Source organism: Annulohypoxylon truncatum, assembly GCF_022578515.1.
Source record: "Annulohypoxylon truncatum strain CBS 140777 unplaced genomic scaffold F4807scaffold_14, whole genome shotgun sequence".
Lineage (NCBI taxonomy): Eukaryota > Fungi > Ascomycota > Sordariomycetes > Xylariales > Hypoxylaceae > Annulohypoxylon > Annulohypoxylon truncatum.
Window position 1 is genome coordinate 284,183 of NW_025953800.1, and position 23,052 is coordinate 307,234.

The window sequence follows — 23,052 nt, forward strand, 5'->3', positions numbered from 1 at the left end:
ACCTAGGACGACTGTTAGTTCAGAGCTGTTATTGGAAGATGGGACGGAAGCAAGAAATCACATATTCCCATTGATGAAAGACAGGTGTATAGCTGTTTAGAATACCTACTACTAGGTAGGCATCTGATGATTTACTTACGTTGTTTATATTGAGACTCATCGTTTTGAGTCACTCTGTAGAGACGGTAAAAGGGGCAAAAACATGGTTTAAAATCTAGATAAACATAATTGATAGCCCCTGCTATTCTTCAGGTTTTAATCATTTTGATGTTGTAGAACTGAAGTTGGGCTCTGCGACCCTCTTGAAGCCTGAGAATTTTTCTCATTAATAATAGCAAGTTAAGTTTTCTCTTTTTCTTTATGTCAAGCTTGATTGATGTACTTGAGTACATGCACGGGACAAACCCGACGTTACACGCATCTGCGAGGAAGCAACAAGGGGGCAACCCGTCTGTCGGGACCTGCTGCGCCACTCCGGGTGCTCCGCAAAAAGAGGTCAAGGGCCAATGTGGCTTTGCCCTCTTTATCACACCTAGGTAGGGGCAAGCGCAATTTCCGCGATTTCTTCCCGTTGTTGCCGCCGCATCTCGTCACGTCACTCACAATTCTCCGGGCAATCGGAATTACTCGCATGCGCCGGGGCTCTGGTTCATGATTATTAATTTAAAGATACAATGCTGCTGGGTCCCGGCAGTCGGATTGCCTCTTTGAGGCGGTCTGCACCGCGCTGGATACGGTTCAATGCTACCTCAACACGCGCTGTGAGGCTGACTTGGCCCCCACAACAACGGCCATTCTCCACAACAAAGGTCACGAGAGATCGGATTGGCCCAGAGGGTTATATAGGAGTAGGAGAAGAGAAGCAGTCTTTATTTTCGAAAATGGGCGAGTCTGCGGTTACTACTCTCGCCTCCGTGCTGGTACTGGGAGTTGGCTTCGCGGGTGCCGGTTACGTGTACCATAAGATGTACAAGTATCTGCAGTTAAAGAAGATAGAAAACGCTTTCGAACCAGGAGACCCAGTATTGGTGTTAGCAGCCGTAGGAAAGGATATTCCAGCGCCGCCTAATGAGCAACACTGGGTTATGCGAGAGGAACAAGCAAAGATCGACGCGATCATCAACGGGTCCAACAAAGGCCACTACCACCTGATTATGGGCGAAAAGGGCAGCGGGAAAAGCAGTATGTTGATAGAAGCCATGCGGAAGGTTGACGGAGAGGGTTGCGCCATGTTCGAAGCGCATGCAGATCTGGAGATCTTCAGAATCCGGCTAGGCAAGGCCCTCGATTATGAATTTCATGAGGACTATATTGGCGGATACTTCAGCGAGCGCGGGCCGAGAGAATCTACCGCACTGCTGGATATTGAAAGAGCGATGAATAAGCTAGAGAAGGTAGCACTGTTACACCGGGCGAAGAAGAACAAACCTCTGCTTCTCATCATCAACCAGACACATCTGATTCGAGACGATGAGGACGGGAGGGACTTGTTAGAGTTGCTCCAGCAACGGGCAGAGCAATGGGCGGCGAGTAACCTCGTAACTATGATATTCAACAGTGATGATTATTGGGTATATGAGCGACTCTTTCAGCGGGCTACTTCGCGTATGGAAGTGATGTCGATCTCGGATTTACCGAAGGCGCAGGCAATATCAGCGCTGCAGAAATATCGACTACGATACTTTGGCGAAAGAGCTGACGTATCACTACTTGAAGCAGTCTATGACCGAGTCGGCGGTAGATTATCGTTCCTAAATCGAGTAGCTAAGTCCCACAATATGCTAGGGACATGCGATCGCATCAAGGAGAGCGAGAAAACGTGGTTTCTCAACCAGTGCTGGATCCTCGGATCTGAGATGGACGACGATGTGATGGACCAGCAAAAATGGGCGAGCGCGGCTATGGTTCTTGCCTTGGCCCTTGTTGACAAGGAAGAGGAGATGGAGCAGACATACGACCCCGAGACGGGACACGTCCTGCCGTGGTACCGGATGCACAAGGCCCAAGAAATCATGACCCGAGCCGACTTCATCCGAGATTTTGATCGGTTGAACTTCTTCACCATAACGAGCACAGCTCAGGTCCGCGCTAGTTCCGTGCCTATGCATCGCGCGTTCAGGGAGATATGCGCCGAACCTGGATTCCGGGAGTTTCTCCAGGATACCTTGGACCGAATTGCCGCCATCGAAAGTTTAGGCCGTACGAGAGAGTTGGTTGCGAAGGACCTAGTACTTGGCGGCAAGTATCAAATATCCAAGCCCGTCATGACTATGGATGGTAGGGTGGAAGTGAAACTTCAGCAGCCGCCCGAAAAGGACTAAAAGCCCAACATTATGTCAGTTAGTCTGAGGGTGATTAGTGTATATCGGCGACATGGAATAAATCAGCTGCAGGGCCAGCTTTTCCTTTGTAAATGGGGATGACTATAGATGTTGTACAAATATTGTACCATATTGTATGTAAACGTTAGCATAATACTGCATTCAAGCATGGAATTTGATTGTCAGTTATAATTTCCAGGCCAGTGACTAGTATGCCACGATTTGAGTGATATCACATCCCTAGAAGTGGTCCGAAAGGATTTAAAAGTCGCTTGTCCAGACAGTGACCTACGAGGGTAGCCTGGGGTATCGCAACGACCTTGGTTACCTGGTAGGTAGTTGTCGACAGATGTAGGTTACTCAAGCCTACCTAGGCTTCATCAAATAGAGAATCTACCCGCGCAGCATAAGAAGGGATATGTAGTGTAGGTAGTGTTCCGGTGCTGACCAAGGCGTTTAAGACAGAAACTTGGCATTGAGCTTAATTCCGACTTATCCGTCCCGCCCTCCACTTTAGTAAAAGTCCCATATTAATACCTGATGATCGAAGCCTGAATGGGTATGGTACAGGCAATAGAGCTGACCGGAATCGCACGGGCCATACACATGAGAGGACGGCGGGCCATTTGACTTAAACCGCCAAAGCCTCAAAACGTTTCTACAATTGACTTTAACTAGAATAACGACTCAAAGAGCGCGACCCATAGTGAATTGATTATACCATTAAATAGAGCTTCAAAAGCGCTTTCGAATGAGTATAACAAAGGTATAGAATAATTGATTCTAATTAGAGATGAGGGCTCAACAAAGGTTGAACAAGGGCTGAACGAAGGCTCAACGAAAGTTCAACGAAGGCTCAGCAACAGCTGAGCAACAGCTAAACCTATATAAATCATACAGCAACAAAATTATATCAATTAATTCAGCAATTGAAGAGCTTCATTTTGATATACGTTATATTATTTTATACAATTTAAACAAATAATTATAGGTACTTATTGTTGGTATTGTTGCTTAAGAAGAGCAGTAGGATTATTAAAGTGCGATAAATTTAATTGGTTAAAATCAATCACTATAGATACGTACTATAACCCCTTATAGTTATAGGGCCTAATAGCGCTAAGCCCACTAATAATACAAGGGCTACACCGAAAAAATACAGTGTTAATACAGTGTTAGTACAGTAATTATATATTGTAATTGAGAGTTTTGAGGCTTTGGCGGTTTAGCTCATTTGGCGCACCGTCGAGAGAGCGATTTTATCTATCGAAGCCCGTTCGTCGTATGATACGATGCTTCTACCCAATCGTCCAGCTTTTACCTATTACCAAATTACAATGTATCACAAACACTCAGCTTATTCCTTGTTACGCCATCAACATAACGGTAATAGAGTACCTTTGATGTTGGTGGCCGTGAGCAGAATTCTCGAAGGAAATTCATCAATCTCGGTACTAAAAATGGTAATACAAGAGGGGTATTGCGGTTGGATACATGGATTTCCTAGTCACGCATGAAGCAAATATTTCAGAAAGGAGTGATCATAATATCAACCCATGGGTAGTTCTCTATCCTTTTGAGGATTTTCCATCTATCTATGTTTATTCCTTTTCGACCAAGAAACAATGATGCTCTAAATCTACCCATGGCCGCCTTATTCAGAAGCAATCCGACCATCACACTGATAACCGAGGAACAGCATATTTGAATACATTATCCGGGTCGTACTTTTTCTTCAGCGCCACCAATGTATTATAATGCGCCCCGTAGATCTTCGTAAAGTCCGAGTCGTCATTATCCAACAACGACACATACGATGACTCCATCACGTTTTCTGAGTCGGCCTCCCTGATTTCGCCCGTCAACGCGGCTGCCCACTCCGCGCCTTTAACCTCCAGGTCTTTCACTGGCGTCGTCGACACAAGCTCTAGCATATGGTGCTCGACTCGAGATCCGAAGACGGAGTGCTCGCTCGCCTCTGGAGCTCGTAACATGTGGAGGGAGAGCGCAATACCGCCACCCGGGATCGAGGACGTGTACTTGGCCAGGACCTCCGCCAACTCCGGAGTGTATTTCTTAACATTCAAAGTGTATGCCCGCCCGTAGCTACCGTAGGTAAGTAGCGTCTCGTTAAATGCGCAGTACGCCGAGACGGACCGCGGCTCAGGATTGTTCATCAGGCAAGGGCCCAGAGCAGCGATTTTGTTAATCCACTTCTTGCCTTCTTCGTGGTCGGCCGCCGTCCAAGTAGTACCTACGGCAAAGACTTTTCCGAGATTAGGGAGTTCTATGCCGAAGAGCTGGAGCTGGAGAGCCCTTGGAAGGGGCTGCTCCGCAGCTAGTTTCTCGTACCCGTTGCTGTAATTCGTCCAGGCCGTCTTCAGGTCGCTCGAATCGAAGATCAGAAGAGATACGAGCATCTCTTTTAGAGGATAAATCTTGATTGTCAACTCGGCAATAACGCCGAATATCCCACCACCTCCCCGGATACCCTTCAATAGCTCGTCCCCTGCGTCAATGAGCTCGCCCTTCGCATTCACGACCTTAGCCCCCACAATTTGGTCAACACCCAAACCGTGACTCGACGAAAACGGGCCGTAACCACCGAGAGTAGCCCAGCCGACGTATCCAACGCTCGCAACCGTGCCCACCGGCGTAACCAGTCCTCTCGCATCTAGTTCCTTCGTAAGGTCCCTGAAGATGATGCCTCCGCCCACACTCGCCGTCTTCTCGCCCTCGCTGACGCGCACATAATTAATATCGCGCAAGTCGATCGTTAGGGCGCCACGGACCTGGCTTCGCCCCGCGCAATCGTGACCACCGCTGCGGACAACGAAGTCGACGTCGTTCTCAACGCAGTACTTCACCAAGGCCTGGACGTCAGCGGCGGTCTGCGGGCGCACGATGGCGATCGGCACGGCATCGTCTCGTTTTACGAAGCACGCGCGCACGCCCTCGAATTCGGGACTCGACGGTGTGATGATCTTGATGCTAGGTTGGCTCTTGGCTAAATACTCCTCAAGCGCCGTGAGAGTTTCTGCTGTATTCCGTGCCATTTTGGTTTGGGTTTTCTTATTGTTCTTATGTGGCCCTGTATTATTTTCCCTTGTTTTCCAGTTGAGCAGATATAGATGGTAAGGTGTACGCTAAAGCAGTAAGGGAGGGAGGGCGCTGCTCTTAAGGCCATACCTTGTGATACGCGGCCATGATAAACTATCACTTGCTACGGATCATACGAAGTCCTGGCTATTTGTGGGTATCTCAGAACAAAGGACTGCAGCTTACGTGCATTAGAGAATCGAAGCTTAGAATATGTATTTCCCCCGTAACTTAGCTGCGCCACAGCACGGCATAAGGGACATTGATCCTGTTGCGACGCTCACTGCAGATCGCTTAAGCAGCCCTACGAAAGGTAGAAGTAACTAAAGTTGGCGGTCAAGGTTGGCGGCAATCAATACACGACTTATGCTTTGATATACGATACGCACAGGAAGTTTGGGCATTAACAAATCGGCCTATAACAAGAGTCAAAGTCCATTACTACAAAGATAGAGCATATCTGAGACAGACTACGTTTCTTCAACGACATCAAGTTCGCAGAAGAAGCACACCAAAATATAATTGTGATGTTCTAGCAAACTCCATACTCGGGGTCGCTATCTAAGGAAGATATCGTAAACTTCTTAAATTAAGTAATATTCAGTCGTTTTAGATCTATTGCCCGCCTTTATTCAGCGCCTCCGGCCCCTCAACCTTATAAGAAATGGATGCTTATTCATCACCACGAACGGTCGGAATTCTCTACTTAAACTTACATCTAATAAACCGTTACCGTACAATTCAAAGGGATAAGAATATAACAATCGAGATAATGAAACATACCTCGAAGCAACCCTAAGGTAGGATCGCTCTCCAGCAAGCTGTTGCATACATATCGCTATCGCCTAAGGATGGTTACCTGAGAAATGCATCTTATGGTGTATCTTTTCCTCCATCATGCTGGCGACGAGTGGTGTTAGTGGGTTGCTAAGGGTACTCTACTATGACTGCTAAGGTGATGAGCTGGAATCTGTAGCTCGCTCTCATCCATGGCAATTACTAATATCGACTTAGAACATCTCCGAGTCTTACAGATATTAATGTGATCGGCGATAAGCTCCGAAGACTTCCTTTCAATGGCTGAAAATGAGATCAACGTCAATATTCGCAGTGCGTTGCATCTCGCGGTTGGGCTGTTGCCTTACTTGAGATCCAAACACATGCTCTCATTATTAGGGAACCTAACTAGTATGCTGGGATTCGTGTCATTCTCGATCATCAACCCGGTATACATACAATGGCACTAAGAGATTCCGCCGCCTCTTTTCGATGGCACTGAGATCACAGCTCAAAGATACGCCGGTACGAGTTGTCGAGATTGTTCCACCGACTGTCTCAACTGACTCTCGCCGCGAAGGCGAAAACCCTGACGATGATTCCAAGGAAAAACAACCCTAATACTCTCTCGTTAGAAGAGTTCATGGAGGGGGCTTCGAAGAAGCTGGAAAAGGGAGAGGAGGTAATCGGGGTGGGATTGAGTGTTGAGTTGATGCAGAAATGGTATGATACTCTTAGTTATTTGTATTAGGTATAATGAGGAAGAACATGAATGTTGAATGAGCAGCCACTTGATGCTCTAATTATCTACATCTGGTTGGAGATTCTCATCGTGAAATGTGATCCCGGGCTACACATCCTTGTCTTATGTAATTGTCACATGCTGTATTTACTATGTGATTAAATACGTAATTGGTTGAAGCTACGCGGTAAATGCAACTACCCGTGATTACCTCAATAGTGACAAAAGCGCAACTTCCAAATTGTTACGCTACCCATTGTAGCCTTGGCATAAACGGGCTAATGCATTAAAGCCAGATGCTGCCTAATCATATTGACGCCACAGCTCTTACAACGCCACTTACCCCCACCTTAAAGCCCTAGGTAGTATCTGCCTGTTACCCAGGCAAAGAAAGAAAGCAAGAAAGTAAGATTGCCTTGTTATGACGCAGTTTTAGACTTTCCCACCATCACCAAAAAGCCCAGGGAATACAAGGTCTGGTGTTGACTAGCAAGCGCGACGAGATCCCTGTTTCATACAAATTGGGTTCTCTCCCTTTACCTCTTTACATGCACATTCTTCCTCCACAGCCATCATACTTTATTTTCTATCGGCTGCGGTCCCTTTGAAGGCAAAGCCTCACTTCGGACAAGATGTTTGTCCTCAAAAATGGTAAATATTTGCCCCTCGTCGCCAGCCTTGTCTGAAAACAGCGCTCTGGCAAAGTCTAGAATGCTGTCTAGAACCTTTGCTTCTAGAATGGTATCAATATGAATCAATTTCAAAACCATGTCTACGATCACATCCAAGATTTCTTTACAGTTAGTTAAGATACGAATGGCACGAATAGATTGCTAACATAAACGAAACAGTTGGCAAGTTTATCTTCGGCACTAGTAGCCAAGAGTCCATGATCGAGCTGCCTCAGGGCCAACTCTACCTAGTCCGACCCTTATCGCCAAAAGGATATTCCGAACTCATCTTCAAGGACGCCACTGCTCGTATACGTCGAACCGGTCAAGACTTCCAATATCAACTTGTCATACAGCGAGTTTACGAAGAAGGCGAGGCTGAGTTGGCGGACGAGGAAGGTGAAGACGAAGAACTGAACGCCTTAGCCGCTGAGAAGGACGAGAAGACATTCCTTCTTGACGAGGCCCTTCACTTCCGCGTTGAGATTAGAGAAGGATCGCAGAACGTACTTGCCTGGAAGGATTTGAGCGGAGACGTCGGGGACGTCTACGAGTTTGTCTGTGACCCTTCAATCAAATCGGCGCAAGTCGGAGCATTCGAACGCATCGCAAAACAGTGCCAATACGAGCGCAAGTACCGAAAACCGCATTCTACTGCCTCCGAAGCCGATCTTGAACAATTCGATTTCGAAGAGCAACCCATTCCTCAGGCCAGTCCTATTCATAGCCCAACTCTATCACGATCCATTGAATCCTCCGACGCTATGTTCCAGTTAAAGAACGAAGCAAACGTTAGCGCCAAGAGGGATAGTTTCCCGTCTACCTCGTCTGTACTCGCAGAACCGGAGCCAGAAGTCTACGAAGAAGAGGAAGTTGATACAAAGCCTTCTAAGCAGAAGGAGCCCCCAAAACCACCGACCCAGCCTGAACCGGTTGAGATCTTGTCTATGGAGATCGGCGAGCTCCACTTCTTCGACTTCCCCTCGGGGGCCTTCGTCCTTCAGGACTCGTCTGTCACAGCTCAGGTGTCAGACATTGGTAATTGGAATTACTGGCTACACATTGCCAGCAAAGACCGGCAGTGGCTTGGTATTCCAGTCATTGCTGACATCAACCCGGTCTTCAACTTTGAATTCCTCTCCTTTATCTTCAACCAATTCACAGACGACGGCTCTGCTTATTCCTGGTTGTTGCGCTTCAAGGACAATAAGACACTAGAGAGATTCCAAGATGGTCTGATGAGAGCACTCTGGGAACAGTTGAATGAAGTCAAGTGGACTAAAGTGAAGGAACAAGACCGCCAGTACGTCTTGGATGCCTTTGAGGATCTAAACATGGAAGATGCACCAATTGAAGAAGAAGAGGAGGAAGAAGAACCTGAGCCTGAAGAGGAGGAAGCGGAGGACGATGCGCCGCGGAGCGAACACTACGACAGCGACGAGGAGGAAGAAGATGTCGAGACTGGTCCAAAAGACCCCTACACCAACTCCGCATTAGCTGTTGGTTATAAACACGATCGCTCTTTTGTCGTCCGAGGTCCTAAGATTGGAGTATTCAAACATACGCCCAAGAATCACCTGGAGTTCACGACCAATATTTCCAAAGTTGAGACTCCAAAGGGCGCTTCTTTCGTTCCTAAGAAAGTCATGTTGCACAATGAAGATCGCAATCTGATCTTGCAGAACGATACGGACCCCAACAAACTGTATCGCATGGATCTCGAGTATGGCAAGGTAGTTGACGAGTGGAAAGTCCACGATGACATTCCAGTCGTCACATTTGCACCCGAGAACAAATTCGCACAGATGACGCATGAGCCGACATTCTTAGGTATTTCTCGCAATGCACTATTCCGCGTTGATCCGCGTATATCTGGCAACAAGCTTGTCGACTCCCAGTTGAAGCAGTATGTATCGAAGAACGACTTCTCCTCGGTATCTACCACAGAGAAAGGTTATGTTGCGGTGGCCTCCAACAAGGGCGATATTAGACTTTTCGATCGTCTAGGTATCAACGCGAAGACCGTCATCCCAGCTCTCGGCGAACCCATCATTGGTCTTGATGTGTCGGCAGATGGCCGTTGGGTGCTTGGAACTTGTCGCACATACCTACTACTCATCGACGCGCTGCAGAAGTCGGGTAAAAACGAAGGCAAGCTAGGCTTCGAAAAGCCGTTCGCCGCCGATTCTAAACCTCAACCACGTCGTCTTGCATTGACTCCTGAGCATGTTGCTCAATTCCACCATGAAACGGGGAAGCCTGTCTCATTCACTCCAGCACGATTCAACACGAGCAAGACGAATGAGGAGACATCCATCATTACCGCAACTGGCCCATACATCATTGACTGGAACCTTGAAAAGGTCATTCGTGGCTCTAAATCACCTTATATCATCAAGCGCTACGAAGACAACGTTAAGGCCGACGATTTCAAGTTTGGTACCGACCAAAACGTCATCGTCACCTTGCCTAACTGGGTGAACATGGTTGGAAAACAACATCTTAAGAGACCTACGAGAGAGAGTATCGCCGGCGACTTCCAACCGAGACGAAGCTCCGCACGAATTAGCACACGACAGAGCGGACGGTACAAGCTTGGCAAGGACGACGTCGTAAACTCTCCATACTAGACCGCTAGGGACACAACTTCTACCGACGAAACGAATGGATGGGCGATTGTGCTATTTGCTTTCATGAGATTACGTCTTATTTTCCAGTGTTAGGGACGAACCCGCACTTTTCTTTTCCTACACTACATACCCCCGCCGGCGTTCAGGGATGGACGGGAACCGGTGTTGACTCATTCTTCATGGGGCCAGCCACTTTGGCTTAGGGCAAGATACCTGTTTTTTCGAGTGTGCGATGGATCATTTCGCCTACCTAGGTAGTTAGATAGTAATGTACCTCATTTAGAAATGTCTATTTTGTCTAGTGAAGTAGGTTAAGGATATTAGACCATGCACTCTGACAGTATTTCGGTTAATTAAAGATGTGCATGACCTCGCGATAAGAACGTCTCGATACTAATTCAACTGCATAAGTACTTAGCTGCCATCTTTTATATGTGATTGTATTTTGATGGCTACCCGTAAAGCCGAATATGCTGTGTAACGTCCCCCTTTTTCAAGGCGAGGAGGCTGTTCGTCACCCATCTCGGCAGTACCATCATTAGGAAATGAACCCATTCGCTATCATATATCTACCATCTATCATCTGATTCTCACGAGCCATTTTCTTTCGATCAGGTCCAAAGGAATCATGAGAAATCAGCATATCGTGTCACCATCCGTCACTAGGCATAAGCGAAAGAAGACGTAAGTCTTAGGAGGTCGGTACGGTAATATATACGTGGCCCATCCACGTTAAGATAAGTGGGATAATATAGGTAATCAGATAGCTTACACCCGGCTAGGAGGCTCGCTCGGCGATTTACTTATATGAGGTCTAATGCTCGACGTCATCACAACGACGTACGTAGCATCAGCGGTGGGATGGCATACTGGGCCAAATACTGTATATAAATACTTCCCAAGATAAAAAGTTCAACGCTGATGCAGGTAATATACAGACACGCTTTTCGGACACCTTGGCGCTACCGCACGTAACCTCATCCTGCCGCCCGCGCGACTCGAAATTACCATGTTGCTAGGTACCTACATTATCGGTAGGCTCGAGACTAGGTTTGTAGGTGGCACTTTACGTCCGTAATACCGTGGTGCGCGATGCGGTTGATATAAAAAGCGCTCCTTCGAACCGGCCCAATGCCGTAAATGATCGGACAGCCCTACATTCAGGCAAAAGGTCAACGTTGCAACCATGCGACGTAGGTACTATCGACCTACCGAATAGTAGCAGCAGATTACGATGGCCCGCACGGTCTCCTGCGTGTCTTTTCGGACTAATGTGATGAGAACGTGGTGTCTTGAAACGTGTGAACCTGCTTCGGGTCGATTTTTATATGCCCCTTTTTATTACACGACCTGGGTATGCGGATTTGGGGATTTGGAGATTATACCTACTTTAGTTGAAAGTGACCCTCAATCTGCTGAACCAAAGTTTGCATTGCGCTTCTATTACGAAAAATCTCGGTATCGCGTCATTCTACGCATTAGGACACTCGGTCCCGGCTTCGTCGATCCTGGAACGTCGTATATCGTGTCTCCCCATTAAAGCCACGGTGACCCCACCTAGGTACTTATACCCAGAATAGCTTGATGGTGAAGCCCCCGCGTACTGAAGAGGTAGGTGAAATCGATTGAACCGTTTATTGAAGCATGTACGGTGGTTGACTAAGTGTCTAGGTGGCCTCCTCTTAATTAGCGAGTAACCTAAGTTGTTCTAATGTTCATAGATATACCGAAGTATAGAAATATTTATCGTCAAAAGAAAATTAGACTATAATGTGAAAGTAGATAGCTAAGTCAGATTTCTCGGCCATATGAAGAGGCGATAGCAAGGTCCGTGATATCTTCCAAGAATAAACATCTAAGAAAATGCCACCGTAAATCAAATATCAACACGTAGAGATTGGGGAAGCTGTCCATCCATGTGGACCGAGCCCCTAACAGCACATGCGTCCACAAGCCCACGTGCCCGGGTGAATAGACAGGTTACACGCAGGACTCGGAAGTTCCCAAAGTCGTAATATAAGCTTGACTCCCGGGACCCAAGACGTATGCCCAGACGTAGAAATCCCAATCCTACCTTACTTGGGGCCGAGGATCAAACGAAAAAGAAAAAATCTTAGGATGATCCTAACTCGTGGCTTCTGGTGACGCGTCTGCTTCCAGCAGGCTGATATACGCTCGCTCCCTTAAGACGTCCCCTTCCTTCTCATTCGTACCTTCTTAGGTAATAGTTTTACTCCTCAGTCCAATTAGAGGGTACTAGCTTCGTCGCTATGAAGTCGCATCCCTCCGCAACGGCGCTGCTGCTGCTCGCCGCGCAAGCCTTGATCACCCCGACGGGCGGGATCCCCAACTGTCCGTACCCGGGACCAGCGTTCCCGAAGCCGAGGTCGCTGGCCTCGTCCGACGCGATAAAGACCGCCATTGCGAACCTAACGACGACGTTCAACGCGCGCGGTACGGACCCGGCGGCCAACCCCAACAGCACGTCCTGGTCCATCCAAGTATTCTCGGCTTCTGATGCGGACGAGGACACGCCACTCTGGAGCCACTATCACACCGCGACTGATCTCCTGACGGCTAATACTCCGGGTGTGAAGAGCGTCGATGGCGACACCGTGTACCGACTCGGTAGCGTTACGAAAATATTCACGATATTAACGTTTCTGATTGAGGCCGGAGACACGTACTGGAACACCCCGGTAACACAATGGGTCCCAGAACTAGAGCTGTTGGCCGGGAAAGCCCAATACGATCCCGTTATGAACGTGGAGTGGGAAACCATTACGCTGCAGGACCTGGCAAGCCATCTGGCTGGAATTGTGAGAGATTGTGAGTACTTTAAGTTTATGCTTTGATTGAAAAGGAATAGTAAAGTTGGGCTGAAATAAAGATGTAAAGTCGAAATTAGCTGGGCTAAGATTATGAAATTAAATTGCTAGATGCCATCGAAGGGGAATTGACGCAAGAGAACAACCAAACTGTACTCGAAGCCAAAGGCTTTCCGCCAGCACCCCGGAACGAAACTCCTACCTGTGGTGAAATGATAAAATGTCCTCGCGCTGGTAAGTGGTATTCAAAACACATTGAAAATATCATTAATCCGCGGGGACGGGGCGAAAGTGGCTGAAAGGGTTAGGAATAGGAAACGACAATATTTCTAACTGAAAACGGCTAACAGAGTTCTTTACTGGTTTATCCAACGTGCCGCCATCATTCTCTCCTTCGTGGACGGCCGGGTACTCAAATATGGGCTACCAGATCCTGTCGTATGCGCTCGAAGCCATCACGCAAAAGCAGTTCGCGCCGATGCTACAAAGCGACATCATCGATAAACTCGAGCTCCAACACACGTTCTACCAGAAGCCTGACGACGATTCCTTAGGCGTCATACCGGAAGGCCACGAGGACGACTGGTCGTACAGCATTGGCGAAGCGAGCCCGTACGTTTCTCCCTTTCCACTCACCCTCTTAGGATTTCAAAGTAAATTGGTGTTCAGACGCTAACACCACACCAAAGAACCGGAAACATGTACTCTTCCGCAAGCGACCTCTCGCGCCTCGGCCGCGCCATATTCAGGCACACCTTACTCGCCCCAGCACAGACGCGGCGATGGCTCAAGCCCACAGCCCTCACGTCCGACATCCACGAGGGCGTTAGTTCGCCGTGGGGAATCCGGCGCATCCCCCTGAGCGACGGGAGCCGGGTCGTCGACGCGTACAGCAAGGCCGGCAGCATCAACGTGTACATGTCGCTCCTCGTGCTTCTCCCGGACTACGACGTCGGGATCAGCGCGCTCCTAGCCGGGGGCTGGCCGGGCAACGCGAACTGGGACATCGCGGACAACATCGGGCGCGCGCTGCTCCCGGCGCTCGAAGACGCCGCGCGCGAGGAGGCCGACGCGAACTACGCGGGCATTTACACGGCGGCCGGGGACGCGGACCTGAATAGCACGCTGGTGCTCAGCACGGACGCGGCGCGGCCGGGGCTGGGGGTCGATAGGTGGGTCAGCAACGGCACGGACATGATCCCCGTCGCGGTGCGGTACACGCTGAACTACAACGTCACGGCCCCGTCGATCCGCATCTACCCCACGGGCCTCGAGTCCGCGGCGGCGGCGGACGGGACGAGGAAGATCGCGTTCAAGGCCGTGGTCGAGAACTTGGATCTGACGGACCACAGCAGCGCGATGTTCTCGACGAATTGCGGGACTTGGGTTAGCCAGACGGCGGCGGTTTATGCGGATATGCCGTTAGATCAGTTTGTGTTTACGCTCGGGGAGGATGGTAGGGCGGTTAGTGTGACGCCGTTGGCCTTGAGGACGGCGTTGCTGAGGAACAGCTAATTGAGAGGGGGGTAATTCATCGTTGGTGTAGCCGCTGTATGTCTCCGTAGCGGTCCTTGTACCACAGCACCATGAATATTTCCAAACTGACTTGATTCGTATTCTGTTCGCTTATCCACGTCATCGGCTTGTAAAAATCTAAAAGGGTAGAAGATGGAGTTAAGAGGGGATTGGTAGGGGAGCCAAGTGTATGGGTAGCTAAACGTTGTTCTTTGGAAAGACACGTTACTTAAGATATGACTACAGCCCCAAGACTAGAGAGTTTAAAGTTTCTTGCGTAACCACTTCGTTATTTCCCTTTTCCTTAGTTCTACCTCGTGACATGGATCACCATTAACAATTCTTTTTTCAAGTCCTTTAGAGCTCCGAATATATGTCCGGGTCTAAACTTATAAGCCGAAATTCAAAGATTCTAGGAAGGAATCGGAAGAGTGTTTCAGTGTTATCCGATTGGAAACAAATACAGATATCCATTTTCGGAGACCACCGAGTGTTGAGAGATTCCCTATTTACTCCATACGTTTGACAAATATATCATTATCTTCTAAATTGAAAATGCCTTACATCTCGTATATATCTGTGTTAGAAATGCATCATAAATAATTCGCTGGTGATGAGAAAAGGGGGAATCACGTGAATATGTATTCTACCCCTATTTGAAGAGAGTGCAGGGCACGTGATCTCACTATGATAAATGACAAGAAGCCGTGTCTGATCCTCAAATAGCTTTCCTTGACGTCAGTATATATAGGTACGTATGCATGTTGAAGAATTCGAGAGAGATTTGTTTATCATATGGATGGTTGCAAAGACGGACATTTTGGTCCGAAAAGGTCCGGAGAACGTAGAATTCACTCGATTGGGTTGGAAACTAAAATATGATTGGTGGTCAGGATTGGCGAGCTTAACTAATATTAGGTTAGATCGTTTTGTATTCATAGTAGGTACATAGGTACTTTGGCACTTAACTTTATGCATGATGCATTTCGGTTGGTTCAAGCGAAAATCGTCGAGCTTGCAGGCTTGGTAGTTTCTTGGTACTTTCGAGAAACATCATTAGCTCAGATACATACATACCTAGGGACGAAACCGAATCTGGCTTAGAAATTGCTAGAAATATCTTTCGACATGACCGAAAAAGCTCACAGATATCGTGCACAAGCCATGTATCATTGGTCAATTATTACCAGGTAGAACGGTAGTTGATACTTAGTGTCACATGGAATAAGTTGAAGCGAGACCAGGTACTCAAATGGAAAGCTGTCTGAACCGCGTAATGAAAGAGTTTCCACTTACCCATGCATTTATGTCGTACTAAATTGTCAGATGAATTATGTTCGTGTATCTTGTCCTGCAGATTACCTACGTAGAAACCCATTGAGTCTTATATAGGTACCTACCTAGTTAGGTGGAACTTGACCAATCTCAGTTCCTTTGGTACGCGAAGTATGCTTCCTCCAAGTTCCAGCTGCGTCGAAAAGCCAAATCGAAGCAATCGGTCCTATCTGCCCAACGCCGACAAGGGGCCCATCCATCGTTAAGCGGAACATAGTATATTGAATTGAGTGTATGAGCGTTTTATTTGTAAGGTCGCAACTTTCACGGAGATGTCTCTATTTATTAAGCTATCGTTGAGACTCGTTACCTACACAATATATCGTGACCTGATGTCTAATGACATGACGCAGACAAAACATACATTGTCCAGTAGCGTGGTGGAATGGAGAAAAAGGTGGTTCGTTGGCGGGAGCTAATGGATGCTCTGAATGCTATTAAGGTGGTACTGTACCAACTTCAGCCTGACTTTTGGATACCCGAAGATCCCCGCAGAGGTCCGCTTTAAATAGGACAAGAGATTACGTAGTTGGTCAAAAGGGTTAAGAAACATCGAAACGGATCAAAGCTCCTTGGAGGGGCAGAGGGGCTAGTTCTGGCCCGGCGGGGCTAGCTCTTTCTGATTTCTTGAGGGATTTCGCTGCTTTTGCATCGCGATTGCATCAAACAATAATATATCGCCCAACCAGAAACCGCGCCCGAAGGTGTAAACGATTACCTACATATAATAGCATTCAAACATTCGACTTAATTATTTATTTCTTCGTACTCCCTACCCCTTTAGGTACTCCTTACTTCCTATCACAGGTTGGTAGTACTCACTACCGTTCAACTCGGTCAATCAATCAATCAATCACGTATTAATTCAACGCCACTAGAACATTTGAGCGAATCATAACTACTACGCACGGCCCGTGCTGTCTTTCTCTTGTGTTGCATCACTTCGTACTTTTCTTTTCGCTCTTGGAAAATCTTCACACATCAACGTTTCATTGCCGCAGCCGAATCCAGACCTTTCTCTCTACAAAGCTTCCCATCTTCCACTGCGGACATCTCCTTCATATTCCATCTCGATCAACCTAACGCAGTTAAATCGACGAAATCGACGAAACCCGTTCTTCACCATCGCGATTAGCTAGGCTAGGTTTAATAAACCTTCAACCGTTCAGATTTAGAATATCAAGACCAAGACCGACAACATGGGCTCCACCGACTGGGGCGAGTCTTCTTCTACCAGCGACCGCCGGTTGCTCTTGATCTCTAACCGACTTCCTATCACGATAAAACGAAAAGAGGAAGGAAGCTACAGCTTCTCCATGTCATCCGGAGGTCTTGTCACCGGGTTGAGTGGTTTGAGCAAGACGACAAGCTTCCAATGGTACGGCTGGCCTGGTCTGGAAGTTCCCGAAGCCGAAATACCCACCGTAAAGCAACAGCTAAAAGATCAATACAACGCCCACCCTATTTTTGTCGATGATGAACTTGCAGATAGGCATTACAACGGCTTCTCCAGTGCGCACCCCCCTTTTTTTTTTCACTATCTAAGGTTGTGCTTTTAGCTAATGATTCTGCTAATTAGACTCAATCCTTTGGCCCTTATTCCACTACCATCCTGGCGAGATCACCTTCGATGAGATCGCTTGGGCAGCCTATAAGGAAGTCAACATGCTCTTCGCGAAGACTGTTCTGAAAGATGTCCAAGACGGAGATCTCATCTGGGTCCACGATTACCATCTAATGCTCCTCCCCGAAATGCTGCGTAACGAGTTGGGAGATAAAAAGGACGTAAAGATCGGCTTCTTTCTCCACACTCCCTTCCCTAGTAGCGAGATCTATCGTATCCTCCCCGTCCGTGAAGCCTTGCTCGAGGGCCTTCTGCAGTGCGACTTGATTGGCTTCCACACCTACGATTATGCTCGACATTTCCTCAGCTCATGCTCACGCATTCTAGAGGCACCGACCACGCCGAACGGCGTCGAATACAGGGGACGGTTTGTAACGGTGGGCGCATTCCCAATTGGAATAGATCCTGATAAATTTGTTGAGGGCCTGAAGAAGCCGAATGTTCAGGAACGAATTGCGTCGCTGTCTCGCAAATTCGAGGGTGTGAAGTTGATCGTCGGTGTCGATCGCCTCGATTACATCAAAGGTGTCCCGCAGAAGCTACACGCGCTCGAGGTGTTTCTAACGGAACATCCCGAGTGGATCGGCAAGATTGTACTCGTACAGGTTGCGGTACCATCCAGGCAAGACGTCGAAGAATATCAGAACCTCAGAGCGGTCGTTAACGAGCTCGTTGGAAGAATCAATGGTAGATTCGGAACTGTCGAATTCATGCCTATCCACTTCTTACACCAGAGCGTCCAATTTGACGAACTCTGTGCCTTGTACGCTGTCTCGGATGTCTGTCTCGTGAGCTCAACCCGAGATGGCATGAATCTCGTGTCGTATGAGTACATCGCCACTCAACAGAACCGACATGGCGTGATGATCCTCTCTGAATTCACCGGAGCTGCCCAATCGCTGAATGGAAGCTTGATCGTCAACCCCTGGAACACCGAAGAATTGGCTAATGCGATCCACGATGCGGTAACGATGTCTCCTGAGATGCGGGAAGCAAATTTCCGCAAGTTAGAGAGATATGTCTTCAAATATACATCAGCATGGTGGGGCCAAAGCTTCGTGAACGAGCTGACCAAAGTCAGTAGTGCGCATAGCCATGGTGTGGACAGCAAAGTTGGACCAGATGCGAGGCCAATGTTGAGCAACGAGGTTGGTCGTGCTTTGTCGGGCGTTTTCGAGAGCGTGAAAGCCGCTACTAGCGCGGCTGCCCCCTCCGGTAGTGCGTTGGGATTGTTGAAATGAAAAGCACAACGATTAAGCCTCGTCTAAGTCTAATTAAGATTGTCTCTCGGTAGGGACGTGGAAAGCAACTATGGTCAAATTTTGTGCCTCGGGTTACTGGAGAGGATCTATGGGATATGACGAAGCGATGAATAAAAGGAAAAGAAAGCATGTGATCGAGAAAGGTCCAGGATGGAGTATAAGGATTGATAGATATCGGCTAAGGGGGCTGGGAATTCTGGTTCGTAGACCTGTGCATACTTTGAGGAGTTAATGTCATGCTTTGTGTTACCTGAATTATACCGAGGGATGTGAGTCGCTGAATTTATATCTTGAAGGAAGACTGCCAATGAATACGGCGGAGTTTCACATATCATTCTCCAGTGACTAGCACTCAGCCATCATAGGATTATGATCACTTATCGTTAAGTTGAATCTTCTACATTCAGCAACAATATCTATTAACCACGGCACATTCGAACCCAACTAAACTGCTTAGTATCCGCTGTTAGTACATACAACTGTTCATTGAGATCCTAAACTCACGGTCCTAGTCTTAATTTCTAAGTGTTTGGAGTAGCACTGCACTGGAAAATCCATATCCTACGCGTCAGTAATTCTAGCGGTCCTTGAATATGGCTATATCAGTCAAGGTTCTTTTGATGACTCCCATCTTGGATTCGAACGTCAGGGTCTCGTTATTAAATATTAGCCCTCTAACAGACCTAACTTTGAATGGAATATATCATTATGAAGGCCTATTGATGTTCTTACGATTAGCACTTCCTCCTGTAGCACAAGTGTTGAAATCTGTCAAATAGCGAGGCGGTTTCAAATCATAACCAGTTATGAAATCTTCGAGACAATAGGGGACGGCCAATGGTCAGATGAATTTCTTCGTATCTTGGAAGTCTAAGTGACATAAAGCATAGGTAGGTACTAGAGGCAATCAGTCAGAATGGGGAGGACAGCGAGTTGGGAGCGTACCTACCTAGGTAGGTAGGTACGCGCTAGATACCTACATGACAAGAGCCAACAAGGTGACTGCTATCCTTCTAGTCCTCCAAGCGACTCCACGAAGCGAATTATTAATTCTCATATCATGGGCGTATATAACGATATTGACCCTTACGTAGGTAGTGCCTCGTTTAGGATGTCCTATCTGCTAAAAAAGCACGGCAGACTATCAAAAGTCTGACAAAATTTCTCTCTAGAATATACCTAATATCGAAATTAAAACCACTCTGGAGTCTTGAGATACGTTCCGATGTGAGTTATTCTCAGTGGTAAGTTAGAGAGACAGTCTCCAGATGTATCAAGATCTTTCATCTTCCACCTTTACCATTTACAGTAATAAGCTTAAGTAGTACTGATACCTATAGATCTCTTCTAAGTTACCGACGGAGAACGATTGTCTTTTTGGCATGTCAGGTGTATGATCAAGCCCTCATTTATGCCCTCGTAATTGGTTCACTGTTCTATTTAAGGGGCTGGTTCTCGCCTTAATGAGTTTAACCACGGTAGCGGAAGAGATAGTAAACCAATGCTAGAAAATGCATCTCTAAGACTCACAAGGATACTTAGGTGCTTAGATAAATCAATATGGGTGTATAAAATAGGTATTCTTTGTATGTCATAATCGACGAGTTAGCCATGAGAATTTACATTGAAATCGAAAGAAGCACAGCGACATGTAGCTTATTTAAGTAGACGAGTAGGTATGATTTGAAGGGGAATTGTTTCATAAATGAGCTGCCAAATCTGCGATTGCTAAATCTTGCGAGAAGAAGCTACATTAATAGGCAGGTAGTTATCAATAGGAGGCTTACTAGTTGTATTCGAAGGATGCGGCTCCTAGATAGCTAAGTTGACGCGAGCTATTATTTTAGATACAAGATACGAACTATTCACTGCTCCTCCAACGCTACGATGAAAATAGAAACAAGATTGGCGTCTTTGTTTCAAGTTTATTATCGGACGCGAATACTTACCAAGGTGGTGGGTTACATTCGGGGGCAGGATGCAGGCAAACAAAGACCCAAAAACCTGGACGACAGGCGCCTCTTTATGTATGTATCCAGGTTTTACTACAGCCGACATGTTAAATGCAACGACGAACATCACAAGAACTCAAGGATAGCCATTGCGAATCTAAACAAATAGAAGTGAAATTTTCTTCAATTGAGAATATACTGATAGCGTCTCTATGTACTGAACTTGTCGCTGGGTATAATTAGGTAATAAGGATTGTACTCGTGGGCTTCTCTCTATCAAGGTATCGTCATTAGATAGGCCCAAGTCGAAAGCCGCTCTTCTTTTTTGCACATTTCATCCAGGAGGCCCCCTAATAAATAGCCCCCACCACCCAACGCCTTTTATCCAATAAGAGGGTAAATAAGTACGACGAAAAGAATTTGGTGTCATCGTTTATTGATAGAATCTCCGAGATGACCAATCGTAAATAATAAGGAACGTTCTAAGTTCTATTGGGCGAGCGAAAAACTAGTAGTCGTACCGGTAGCACAGGTAGCCGCCGAGCGTGTCCATGACCTGGCTGACGGTGGTGTTGGGCCGCAGCCCGTTGGAGGTGAGGACGTAGTCCATCGTGATCGGGGTGCACGGGTTATTCGCGTCGGCACAACCATTAATGCTCTGGGTGCGCGAGGCGTCGCCGTTCTGCCAGATGCGGAACGAGTGGTCGACGAACAGGTGGTGCATGAAGAAGATGGGGTCGCCGGGCGAGGCCTGGACCTCGGCCATGACGGCGCCGACGCCGTTGTGCCCGTACGCGTGCGGGCCCAGCTCCTGGCACCCGCGCATGTCGTCGTACGAGGTGCGCGAGTTGCAGTCCGAGACGAAGGACGCGGTGACCGTGCCCGTCAGGCTCTCGTCGACGGCGCGCGCGAGGCAGTGCGCCGTGAACGCGCTGCCGGGCCCGATGTGCAGCGTCGTGCCGCCGAAGGTGCCGGACTGGATGCAGGTGCCCTGGCCGTCGGACGTCTTGGCGGGCAGGGGGCCGAAGTACGGGTCGGTGAAGATGTCGGACTGGGCGAACTTGCCGGCGTCGAGGGTCTCGTCCCACCACGGGAAGGCGCGGTCGAAGGCGCACTCCTCGCGCATGATGGACTCGAACACCGACACGTAGTACCGGTGCCAGACGAGGAAGACGGCGCGCTGGTGGATGAGCGGCGTGAGCTGCTGGTGCACCGACACGATGTCCTCGTACCGGTTCTGCGCGCCCTGGAAGTTGCCCGACGACGGCTTGCCCATCAGGCACTTAATGGCGTTGACGAAGGCCTTCCGGTCGTCAGCTGAGTAATTCCTCCATTCGAAGCGGACTGCTGGGTTGTTACGGTCACAGGTGCCGTCCGCCGCGGCGGCGGCGTCCTCGGTGGTGAACTCCTGGGCGGTGGCCGGGGCCTTGTTAGTCGTTGACGTTGTGGCCTTCTTGCCGGTATATTGGGGCCCGTCGCCCAATATGATCGACAGCGGCTGAGCTTCGGCGTGGGCTTGCTCGGGCGTGATGGTCGGGAAGCTGCCGAATTGCTTGAGGTCGATGAGCTGTAGCCTCTTCTCGACGGGGCTGGGGACGGCCAAGGCCGACACGCAGATGGCGCCGCAGAGGGCCTGCGCAGAAAGGTTAAACCGCATGGCGTCGATCAGTCGTCGCCCTTCGGGAGCGGGATTATTACTATTAGTGTAGTGTAGTGAACGTGGTTACAAGACGATGCCAAGGCTCTAGGGACGACGATGAGCTCCACGCAGATGAGATTTACGATCGAGCACAGATCCTAAGGCTATTATTATATTATGAAGGGGGTGGAGTGTAAGTCGAGAACCCTATCCATCGCAGTGCGAAGGCGAGCGGTGGGCATCGTCTATATAATAATGAGTGATGTGTAAGCGGGCTATTGTGGGTGAACTGGACGATCGTTATAAAACGGCTCTCTTTGACGGTGCTTTTTTGGCAGCTGCTTTCAAAGGAAAATGTTCCGAAAGATCCTAGAGGAAGGGGAACGTCATAGCTTCAACATTGTGTGATTCGCAGAAACAGTGGGAACAGGAGATGCAAAAATACTATGACCTTTTGAGGTTAGGAAACCCCAGAGCGGTTATGATTCACTGGCGCTTGTGCCGAATGAGGCTGGGAGCTGAAACCCCTGACCCGGCAAGGATGTGCTGGGGGATATGCGTACCATTGAGCGCCTAGCGAGCGCATACTGCGTAGTATTGCATAGTGTGTTAGCGTTAGGGAGAACTGGGAGACTAGAGAGATGTAGGGACATGTAG

The 23,052-nt window shown here is 48.2% G+C and overlaps 8 protein-coding genes across 8 annotated transcripts; 6 read left to right on the forward strand and 2 right to left on the reverse strand.

The window, feature by feature from the left end:
* Positions 1-881: 881 nt before the first annotated feature.
* Positions 882-2,321, forward strand: F4807DRAFT_451473 (uncharacterized protein; the record flags this gene model as incomplete). The annotated part of the gene is made up of 1 exon (XM_048000240.1): positions 882-2,321. The coding sequence occupies one exon, from the start codon at positions 882-884 to the stop codon at positions 2,319-2,321; it is 1,440 nt and encodes a 479-aa protein (XP_047854655.1).
* Positions 2,322-3,846: 1,525 nt separating this feature from the next.
* Positions 3,847-5,699, reverse strand: F4807DRAFT_423929 (FAD-binding domain-containing protein). The gene has a single exon (XM_047997832.1). The coding sequence runs from the start codon at positions 5,375-5,377 to the stop codon at positions 3,998-4,000; it is 1,380 nt and encodes a 459-aa protein (XP_047854656.1). The 5' UTR covers positions 5,378-5,699; the 3' UTR covers positions 3,847-3,997.
* A 324-nt stretch (positions 5,700-6,023) lies between these two features.
* On the forward strand, positions 6,024-7,077 carry F4807DRAFT_423932 (uncharacterized protein). The gene is made up of 2 exons (XM_047997833.1): positions 6,024-6,138; positions 6,204-7,077. The coding sequence occupies exon 2, from the start codon at positions 6,497-6,499 to the stop codon at positions 6,665-6,667; it is 171 nt and encodes a 56-aa protein (XP_047854657.1). The 5' UTR covers positions 6,024-6,138; positions 6,204-6,496; the 3' UTR covers positions 6,668-7,077.
* On the forward strand, positions 6,353-7,077 carry F4807DRAFT_423933 (uncharacterized protein). Its single transcript, XM_047997834.1, has 2 exons — positions 6,353-6,500; positions 6,566-7,077. The coding sequence occupies exon 2, from the start codon at positions 6,793-6,795 to the stop codon at positions 6,946-6,948; it is 156 nt and encodes a 51-aa protein (XP_047854658.1). The 5' UTR covers positions 6,353-6,500; positions 6,566-6,792; the 3' UTR covers positions 6,949-7,077.
* A 244-nt stretch (positions 7,078-7,321) lies between these two features.
* Positions 7,322-10,577, forward strand: F4807DRAFT_70848 (VID27-domain-containing protein). Its single transcript, XM_048003378.1, has 2 exons — positions 7,322-7,590; positions 7,791-10,577. Exons 1-2 carry the CDS (start codon positions 7,572-7,574, stop codon positions 10,238-10,240), a joined length of 2,469 nt encoding a protein of 822 aa, XP_047854659.1. The 5' UTR covers positions 7,322-7,571; the 3' UTR covers positions 10,241-10,577.
* Positions 10,578-12,181: 1,604 nt separating this feature from the next.
* On the forward strand, positions 12,182-14,797 carry F4807DRAFT_70869 (beta-lactamase/transpeptidase-like protein). The gene is made up of 4 exons (XM_048003379.1): positions 12,182-13,069; positions 13,180-13,302; positions 13,419-13,680; positions 13,758-14,797. The coding sequence occupies exons 1-4, from the start codon at positions 12,511-12,513 to the stop codon at positions 14,581-14,583; spliced, it is 1,770 nt and encodes a 589-aa protein (XP_047854660.1). The 5' UTR covers positions 12,182-12,510; the 3' UTR covers positions 14,584-14,797.
* Positions 14,798-17,117: 2,320 nt separating this feature from the next.
* F4807DRAFT_451477 (glycosyltransferase family 20 protein) lies at positions 17,118-18,783 on the forward strand (the record flags this gene model as incomplete). Its single annotated transcript, XM_048000241.1, has 2 exons — positions 17,118-17,430; positions 17,498-18,783. 2 exons carry the CDS (start codon positions 17,118-17,120, stop codon positions 18,781-18,783), a joined length of 1,599 nt encoding a protein of 532 aa, XP_047854661.1.
* A 2,348-nt stretch (positions 18,784-21,131) lies between these two features.
* F4807DRAFT_70943 (Di-copper centre-containing protein) lies at positions 21,132-22,643 on the reverse strand. The gene has a single exon (XM_048003382.1). The coding sequence runs from the start codon at positions 22,411-22,413 to the stop codon at positions 21,265-21,267; it is 1,149 nt and encodes a 382-aa protein (XP_047854662.1). The 5' UTR covers positions 22,414-22,643; the 3' UTR covers positions 21,132-21,264.
* Between the last annotated feature and the right edge of the window lie 409 nt (positions 22,644-23,052).

Excerpts from the sequence above, each read along its gene's own strand:
- F4807DRAFT_423929 (XM_047997832.1), bottom strand. The coding sequence starts at position 5,377 with ATGGCACGGAATACAGCAGAAACTCTCACGGCGCTTGAGGAGTATTTA.
- F4807DRAFT_423932 (XM_047997833.1), top strand. The coding sequence starts at position 6,497 with ATGGCTGAAAATGAGATCAACGTCAATATTCGCAGTGCGTTGCATCTC.
- F4807DRAFT_423933 (XM_047997834.1), top strand. The coding sequence starts at position 6,793 with ATGATTCCAAGGAAAAACAACCCTAATACTCTCTCGTTAGAAGAGTTC.
- F4807DRAFT_70869 (XM_048003379.1), top strand. The coding sequence starts at position 12,511 with ATGAAGTCGCATCCCTCCGCAACGGCGCTGCTGCTGCTCGCCGCGCAA. Across the intron at positions 13,070-13,179 it reads GGCTGGAATTGTGAGAGATT|ATGCCATCGAAGGGGAATTG; the intron begins GTGAGTACTTTA and ends TTAAATTGCTAG. Across the intron at positions 13,303-13,418 it reads GATAAAATGTCCTCGCGCTG|AGTTCTTTACTGGTTTATCC; the intron begins GTAAGTGGTATT and ends AACGGCTAACAG.
- F4807DRAFT_70943 (XM_048003382.1), bottom strand. The coding sequence starts at position 22,413 with ATGCGGTTTAACCTTTCTGCGCAGGCCCTCTGCGGCGCCATCTGCGTG.